Source organism: Physcomitrium patens, chromosome 4 (assembly GCF_059467195.1).
Source record: "Physcomitrium patens ecotype Gransden chromosome 4, ASM5946719v1, whole genome shotgun sequence".
Classification (NCBI taxonomy): Eukaryota; Viridiplantae; Streptophyta; class Bryopsida; order Funariales; family Funariaceae; genus Physcomitrium; species Physcomitrium patens.
This window is the reverse complement of record NC_143413.1, coordinates 1,598,464-1,607,685: the sequence shown is the minus strand read 5'-3', so window position 1 is coordinate 1,607,685 and position 9,222 is coordinate 1,598,464. Positions and strand designations below refer to the sequence as shown.

The 9,222-nt window shown below is 37.4% G+C and overlaps 1 protein-coding gene across 4 annotated transcripts; it reads right to left on the bottom strand.

The window, feature by feature from the left end:
• Nucleotides 1-2,667: 2,667 nt before the first annotated feature.
• Nucleotides 2,668-7,734, bottom strand: LOC112281378 (protein CYTOSOLIC ABA RECEPTOR KINASE 9). 4 transcript variants are annotated; one of them, XM_090249454.1, is made up of 6 exons: nt 7,370-7,560; nt 6,826-7,128; nt 5,431-6,540; nt 5,195-5,289; nt 4,627-5,029; nt 2,668-4,059 (listed from the first exon to the last, which is right to left on the bottom strand). In XM_090249454.1, exons 3-6 carry the CDS (start codon nt 6,364-6,366, stop codon nt 3,925-3,927), a joined length of 1,569 nt encoding a protein of 522 aa, XP_090105580.1. In that variant the 5' UTR covers nt 6,367-6,540; nt 6,826-7,128; nt 7,370-7,560; the 3' UTR covers nt 2,668-3,924. The 4 variants fall into 4 exon arrangements, with proteins under 4 accessions (XP_090105580.1, XP_024373576.1, XP_090105579.1 ...); XM_024517808.3 differs by having other exon boundaries at nt 5,431-7,128; nt 7,370-7,571; XM_090249453.1 differs by lacking the exon at nt 7,370-7,560 and having other exon boundaries at nt 6,826-7,326.
• Between the last annotated feature and the right edge of the window lie 1,488 nt (nt 7,735-9,222).

Genomic DNA, 9,222 nt, shown 5'->3' with positions numbered 1-9,222 from the left:
AATTATAGTCCAAATTCTAGACCTTATATTTCTTGCTTCTAATTCTCAAATGCTCCTTCTAAAGTTGCCAATTTTTTTGTTATGGTCATAGACAACCTGCTAAATGCCTATTGAGCATAGCCTTTGATCAATATGAATGAAGATCTTTATCTTTTGCCTTCATTCATCTATACCTTGCTTTCATTCTTCCAAATAAGTTTCTTAGAGGTTTGGATCTTCATCTTTGAGCTCCAATCTTTTCCTTAAATTTTATATTAAATATCTAAATCCTATATAATTTAAACACTATAATCAACATAAATAAACCTCAAAATAAATTTTTCTTATATCAATTCTCTTTAAAATAACATACTAACTATTCTAATGCACATCAATACTTATAAATATATTATATATTTTAGTTAATTTTTACATACTATAAACAATTACAATACAATATTGTACTTGCAATCGTCTTCTTTAATACATGTAGATTTGTTATTGCATTGATATCGATTATTGGAATTTATTACAGATGCACATAGATTAGATATACAATAATGTAATTTAGAAAAAATTCAAGATATCTATTTTCATGATAAAAAAAAAAAAAAACACTTATTTTGTGGCATAATAATGTCCATATCAAGTATAGATATAAAATCATATTGCTAATCCTAACAACTAATTTAAATAAGCTCCAAATTATATATGCATTGATCCATGGAGATGCTACCTTGTACCCCTACAAAAAAAGAAAAGAGAGAATAGAAGGGAAGAGAGGAGGGGGAAAGAGAGAGGGAAAAAAAAAAAAAAAAAAAAAAAAAAAAAGATTAATAATTTAGCCCTTGCTTGCATCCTTTAAACCTTCTACAAGGGCCATTTAAAAAGTGACAAACAAAGCTTGCTAAGGGAATTCTTAATGTAAGACAAATATCAAAAATTATAACATTATTCCATAAAAAAAGAAATGAGACCACATTTCAAAATTAGCATCTAACTACATTATAAATCATCTTGTATAGCATTTATATAGAAATATTATTTAAAAAATTAAAATTGATTCTTGAAAAAGTCATTTATTCAAATAAATTTATATTTTTACTAACATAATTATTTTTTAAATTTTTTGGTCATTTAAGAAATTATTAATGAATCCAATATTTTTAAATAAATTCTTATTTTTACTTAAATTTTTATTTTGTAGATCTTAAAAAATAATAAAAAATAATTTACATTAATTTTTATAAAAATATATTATATAATTAAGATTATTTTTTTTACAAATAAATAAAATAATCAGAATAATAGATTTTTATCAAAAAAAATTTAATTATATAAGATATAATACAAGGCTACATTTTTAAAATTTATTTATTTGTCATAGTAGAAGAAATATTTAATTCAAATTTTTAACAAAAAATCAAAGACAAAATATAAAAAGAAATTAATATACCTTGTAATTCAAATCAAAAAATTATATATCAAAATGAAAATGGCTACATCTTTATGGTGAAGGAGGAAGTATCTACTATATATGTTTTAATTAATATGATCTAATAGTTCTATTCGGTTTTAAAAATAGAAATAACTTAATCCAATATTTTTAAGCAATACAATAAAACTATGTAATTTTCATAGATAGATGGCTTTTGATGGATTTGAGTAAACTCTTAGATACTTACTTTAGATTATTGTTACAAATTCTAGATGTTGATTACTTTTTAACTTATACAATTAAAAAATAATTAGACTAGTGGTATTCTACCAAAAATATAATATGGCAAGAAGAGTCATCATACTTAATAGTATATTTATTTTCTCCCTTTATTTTTTTTAATTATATAAATTGGTTCTTTAAAAGAAATTTATAAAATCAAAATTATAATAATAGTTTATTTTTCTAAGACAACCCACATCTTTTGAAATATTGTAAAGTTACATAGTCTATTTGTTCTAAATTCAAGAAAATTGATAGTCTAAAAATTATTATGTCTATAGACTATAGAACATGTTAAAAGATTCTCTCCAAAAATAAGGATTAGAATAGATTTTTAAAATTAAAATAATATTATTGCTATACAATGGATTTTTACTTCTTTTTTATTACACAAATGTTGAAGAAGACAATTGATTTATCTTACAAAGATCCATTAACATTAAAATACATCTATCAAGTTTTTCTATTAAGTTAAAATTTAATTAAAAAATATATATTTAAAAATAAATAAATGATATTTTTTAAATCATCAATTTTACATAAAAAAATTAAAATTAAGATTTTATAAGTAACTCTAAAAATATATTTTAAGAAATATATAAAGAAAATATTAAATTGATATTTGGTTAAATAAATGAACTTATTTTTATTCTAATATGTGATACAAATTTACATATATAAATTTGATGATCTACTCATCAAAAATTAATAGATCAACAATAGAAGGAAACCAACTTAAGCTAAATTTGAATACAACCAAATAGAATACAATTCTAAAAATAAATTTTTTGATTAATTAACAAGGAATATGATTTAAACCACATATGCACAAAGAGTCAATGTTTTTATGACTAATCTAATACAAGAGTGATTGTAACAAATAGATTTGTTGTTATGAAGGCATAGGATATAAGTTGTTCTACTTTGCACATTTTTTAATTTAATCTAAACATTAGATATATTCAATATTGTGATAACAAAAACAATATATATATATATATATATATAGATAAGAAGAAAACCAATCTGGTTTTTCTCTGTTTAGCTTTTCAACATCTGTATTACACTAAATCGTTCCTTCATCGTGTAGATGTGCGAATCTACCTGCGTTCAGATGTTAGTGTCTTCAAGTATCTCTATGTACAATGAACACAAAAAGAAATAAGAGCATGTGAGAAGTTCATATAAGAAAGCCTCCTTTTCAAACTCATGCCGAATTGTTGGCACTATTATAACAAACATAATCCATGCGTCGAACATGTGAAAGGCTGAAGTTCAGATTCCAATGGCTCCGAAGGCTCACCGCAAAATGGCAGCTTTTTACCATCATTTATAGCAGTGCAAAGATGGCCGAAATTGCACCCACCAAGTGAAACCCCATGACAGCCGATTGCTGATTCTAGTGAACCTCAGATGTGCCAAATCATGCGAGAAAGCTGGTTTCTCCTGCATGACTTTAAAATAAGATCCAAGCATGGCTTCTCCACCTTCGGCGAGACATCCATCGGGTCATATCGATACACTGTCGACTAGAAAACGGGACTTCAACCGTTCACCAGGTAGCCCGCTAGATTGGATTGCAAGTAAAATGGTTCCCACAGTTGTTCTGTTCCCAAAGCTCTTCAGTTGGGTAGATGGGTAGAGATTAGCAGGGGCAGTTCAACCGAGGAAGTTAGCACACAGGTGCAGTGCAGTACATGTGAATGCTTTCAGGTGATCTGAACCGTAAGCATGCATGTCTCGAGATCGCCTGTACTTGTTGAGGCCTCCTCGTATGTACAACTTCGTTGATCTGCGAATACACGCCGACTGTACACCTACACTAGTGTACAAAACTATGTAAGATTGCATAAAACTCTGCGTTCCTCTCCAGCATATGTCGATGGGAGAGTGCAATAATAGCGGATGCTTTGAACTTTGATGGCTTGCAACCCTCGCCATGTCAAATCCATACATGTGCTTGTGCTTGTCGATTGCACCGAATGGCATAGTTTGGCCTGTTGCAGGGAGATCTCGATCGATAGTCCAGGAAAACATAGATTCGATCATTGATTTGGCTTCTTACTATGTGACGCGGGCGTCACCACACAACAGGTGGCTGTATGAGGGTGGAATTTAGGCATATTGCTAGTGTAGGGTTTAGCATGTGTTAACGTGCTAGAGCTGCAGCCCAGACATATTTCGACCTAGTTTACAGCCAAAATCTTCCAGGAAATAAAGGTCACTCAGAAGTGGGGTATGGGAGCTGAATTCCGCCTCACAACCATGCTATTCCGATTCTTAAAGCTCCGGCGTCCTGCTGATCCGGATCCATAACCAGAGCCGGATCCCGACTTAGTCCTGATCTCCAACCCCTCCCTCTGCAACAGCACGGAGGCCACCTTAGTATCAGTCAACAATTCAAGGATGCAAGAATATACACCATCTTGGTAAAATCAATCACTTCGAACATTAGGAAAACCATAAATTACATTTAGGAAGCCGTCTGAGTTCAAATTTAGCTCAAGCAGAATCTCACTGGTCGCCTCAGAACATGGCAAGTTCAAGTATGTCCTCCAGTGCGATGGGAAGGAGGCAGGAGAATAACCATCAATCTTACGAAGGGTTAGATGATCTCCTATCTAGCGGTTTGAATTACTAAGACCAAGACACGGCACAACACACTATTGCACCGGTGTGATTTGTTGCAGTAAGACCATCTGCATTGGGTGCCCACGTCTCACTTCTCTGTCCCCTCTTGAACGAGCTCTTCATTCCAGAAGCCTACGCAATACCCATGATTCAGGAGACTATCACCCTTGGTTTTCTATGGCTAGTCGAAGATTTTCCGAAGTATTAGTTCTACCGCTAGCCGTTAGGGAACTGTCACAAGCAATTACAAATCGACACAGCAAGCTTGTCAGGAATGGCAGAGTAAATGTGCATACCCAGTTTTCTGGTAAGGGTGTCTTGTCACCGTGATACTCTATCAGAGGCCTCCCATTCTCGTCTTTGAGTGCGAGATAATCGATACGAAATGGACCTTGGTTTCTCCGAGGATCATGCGAAGGAAGAGGGTGTCTACTAAGCATGGCCGGAATTCTCAGCGTTACATGCCACTCAGCCAGCACTTTTATCTCTTCGTCTATTGTGAACTCGCGGCTGCTCTTAGCATTGTAAAACCACAGTCCCTTCTTCCACAGGAAAGCGCCGTTTAGAGTTGCCTCGATCTTGTTCAATCCGAAATTTTTCGACGTTGGCCAAATTTTACACCGCAGCGAAATCCTATGGTTGTTTCCTACAGTGCACTTAACAAGAATCGTGTTGTCTCGGATCTCATATGCAGGCAACCTGCAAAAACATCGCTGTAAGGTTTTAATCTGAAGCTCAAGCTGTTTGGAACTTAGGGTTTTGCCATGACGACTGCGTTTCCCTTGGCTTTGCAGATAAATGCAAGGCTAGTGGGAAGGGAAATAAACACGTATGTCAAAAGTAGAAAAAGAAAAGAAATCCTACCCGCTGATACTCCGCGCGAACACCGAGTGATGGGGTTTTAAACGATCGTTGAAAGAACTGAAAGTGGAGCCATTACTGAGAGTAAAATCCGATGTCTACAGAAAAGAAACCCGCTCGATGGAATCAAAACCAAAAACCAGCAGAAGCTGCGTCATCAAACACAGTGGGAGGAAAAGAAAAGATAGAAAAACAAGAGCAAGCCCGATGCAGGAGAAATGGGGTGCAGAAATTGTTACTTCGAGGCTACTTTCGGAGCTGGAAGAGTCTTTGTAATTGGCGTTGTGCAACCACACGACCACATCTTTCATGCTGGGGCGAGTCTCCTGCCGCTCGTCAACGCACATCTGAGCAACTTTTACCACTTCATAGATCTGGTCATAGGAGACATCCAAGGGGCTGATTCGGTTGTCGATCATATGTGGGAGTAGGTGCCGCGTTACGGAGTCCTCGATATCGAGAAAATCCTTGCACCAAGTGACCAAGCTGACTCGTTGCTGGATGGCACGCCGACCAGTGATGAGTTCCAGAAGCACTACGCCGTAGCTATAGACGTCGTTCTTGTCGCACGGCGTGCCATTGATCAAATAAGCGGGGTCGACATAGCCATGCGTCCCACGCACGCTCGTGGACAGCGTCATCGAATGGTCAGGTAGCAGCGGCTTGCTAAGCCCGAAATCTGCAATTTTCGCCTGCATCCCGCTGTCGAACAAAATGTTGCTCGACTTGATATCTCTGTGCACCAGCGACGGATTTGCGTGGCTATGGAGATACTCTAGCCCTTGCGCAACTTCAGCCGCACACCGCATACGAGCTCTCCAACTCAATACTGCCGGCCCGTCTTCGCGACCCACGTTTTTATGCAGATGCTGGTCGAGGGAGCCGTTCACCATGTACTCATATACCAGAAATAAATCATCCTCCTCGATACAGAAACCTACGAGCGCAACAAGATTTCGATGGTGCAGGCGGGAGATAATGTTCAGCTCCGCCCAGAACTCCCTCTCTATTTCCTGCTGGGTGCGATTGTCGAGGTTACTAATCAGCACATTGGAGCCTTTCTGCAGCCGCTTCACGGCCAGAGGTCGCCCGACTGGCTCGTCCGTCAGTGACCTCGCCAAATAGACTACCCCTTGACCACCCTTTCCTAGCTCTTGTCGAAAATTGTCCGTCATGATCTCAATCTCCGTCAAGGTGTACTCCGTCACGGCGCCTACGGTCGACGTTCGGGACACCCGCGGACTGTTGCTGGTACATGTTATGCATGTGGAAGAAGGCGGCGTCGAAGACTCCGCCAACGCAGTCTCTTTCGATGTACTCCCATAAGCTTCGCCCCGTCTTTGAACTGCCTGCCACCACAGTCCTATCGTCACACCCACCACGAAGATGAAGAACCACAAGAACAAACTCCCCATCCCGCGCCCCTGACTCACGAGAAAAGCTTCTGCTACCGGCCTACGCAGATGCAGCGATGCCGGAAAGTTGTTGAAATCGATGTCTGCGTCTCGATTATACAACATTGCCTCTCCGTTAACATGCATAGCCATAGCCATCAGATTCACGACCAACTACGCATTCGCCAATTCCCTCCTCCATATGAAAAAACATGGTTTGATGGTGGCGGTTCTAATTACTGGCGTCTACTCCAAGTACTGCCACTCTCTAAAGCAAGCACCGCAGCTGTTCTTGACGTCGACATTCACCCTCCCGTCCGCCACGTTCCCTGCACTGCTCATAACATCCTCGAGGTCCCTTGCTAACTTCGGGCGCTAGGAGCTTGAATCTCGTATTAGTCTTTGTCTCTGGGCTTTTTCGACACCGATGGACTGGCTTAGTCCACAACCTGCACAAGCAGTGCATCTAAACGACTATAATTCCCTCCTCAATCCTTTCTGCCCCAACACTTGTGCCTGCAATAAGCCAGTTTCTTCTGGTACCTGATTGACACAGTCAATAGAAATTGATTACTGACACAAATCTACGAACTGAAATTACGACACGTGCACATAAGCTCAAACTCTGATCAATGGAATGGTCGAGCCAATTGATTGAGAGCTGATGGAGAGCTGATGGAGAGCTGATGGTGAGGATCTCAGTGCTCCACAACACCCATATACGAAATTAGTGCGAAGATCCACAAGCTAAACAATATCCGCTCAGGCCGGCAGATGCACCAACCACCAGTCTCGACTGAAGTTGAGCTCATTCTCTCGCCGTGTTACGTCTAGACTTCTGCGAATCGCTGCGAACGCCGATACCACACACAGGACTGTCATGCCTGGCAGGCAAAGCGACAAGACGTGCTGCGTGCCCTTGCCCGGACTGCAGCCCCTAGGGAGCTCCATCCAGCCTCAGAACAGGCGCATCGATCACTGCAAGGGTGTGACACACCAGACAGTGAGTGGGATCTGCTTGCGGCACGTTTGACGCCCGCGATTGTGCAAAGCGTAGGCTAGACAGTCAATGCCTAGACATCGGCACTAGGAATCGTCAAGGCGCCGGCTTACTACTACTACTACCCACATCATGTCTAGGGTTAATGCAGCTCAAACTATGCACCGCATATCGCCTCCTGGAACCCCATTTTCCTCCTCAACTTGGAGTACTCTCGCACGTCACCCTTCGCAGTCGAACCATGTCCAACCATCCTTAAATTTATTAATACTATTAATATAATACATGTTATTCGCCTCGGCGTGCTGGTTGCTACTGTTACTATCACTCTACTGCATGGCGATCCACAGGTAGTCCTTAGTTCCGAATTCTTCCGTGGCAGCTCTATATCCAGACCAATAATAGGGTGAGGTTTAAGATAAGATATGGGATTTGGATCTTTACTCTGTAACAACACAAACATTTTTCGTCTTTTTAATCTCAGGGTTCTTATAAATGGAATGTAGATTGTATGTGCTTCAAAAGGAAAGCCATAAATAAAAGTGTAAAAGAACCAGAAATGAAGGTAGAGAGTGTTCAACAGTTTCTATCCTCATTAATGAAACTGCTGCTGGTGTGAGGTATTGTAAACCAATTTTATAATTGTGGGGCCACCATAGAACAGTACATGTGTCATAGAGCAAATAGACGTAAATTCTGTTTATTATGCATGTCACTCTCTTTTACTACGTGTTGATTATAGGTCTGTTTCTAGAGCATTGATGATTATGTTGTTGTGATTTGCATGTCACACTGTGGTTTGGATTATTGACAATTTTACGCACAAGTCTGTTCTAGTTATTTACATCATTTTTTTGCACGATAGTCCAAACTAAAGTGAGCATTTATGATGTACGTATTGCTAATGAGCCAATATATGTTTGCTCTTGCAACAAAACCAAAAAAATAATAAAACAATACTATTATTTTTTAAAAAATAACTACCAAATTTATAATTCATCATATTTTTTCAGCACATATTCATACTAACTAAGAAAAAGAAGAAAATAAATTGGTGTTTAAACACAAAAATTTGTATCTTCATAAGGCATCTAACAAGGTTTTGATGTAATGTCGAAGAACAATATATCTCTAAAACAAACAGATCTTGATCGGAATATATTGGAATTATGTAAACACTTGAATGGATAAAGCACATCATGTCAAATTGTTTTATTTATTTCTTTTTGTGTCAAATTACTTTATAGTAAATTATTTGTATCAATTCAATTGCATTCAATATCTATCAGTTTTATAACATTATTGAATAATACCAGAATGTTAAATAAGACATGTAAATGACTCTATTCAAATATATATATATATATATATACATACATACATACATAGGTAGAATTAGCTGCATGTGCAATTTAAATATAATTGTACAAAATATAATTGCATAATAGTTTAGATTGTTAAAATAATGTCACATTAAATACTTGATTATTGTAAAGTATTGAAAAATGCTAAGTTAAAAAAAATACAATGTATTACTTTATTTAGTAGCATCACAATTTTAATCTAAAATAGTATATGCATACATATATCACTGTTGCTTTTTATGGTTGACGACAAATAAATATTTTCATATGGCA

Coding starts and splice junctions, on each gene's coding strand:
- LOC112281378 (XM_090249452.1), bottom strand. CDS start 6,744: ATGGCTATGGCTATGCATGTTAACGGAGAGGCAATGTTGTATAATCGA. Junction 5,290..5,430: donor GCTCCGAAAGTAGCCTCGAA/GTAACAATTTCT, acceptor TCTTTTCTGTAG/ACATCGGATTTTACTCTCAG. Junction 4,060..4,626: donor CACCCTTACCAGAAAACTGG/GTATGCACATTT, acceptor GTGCTGTTGCAG/AGGGAGGGGTTGGAGATCAG.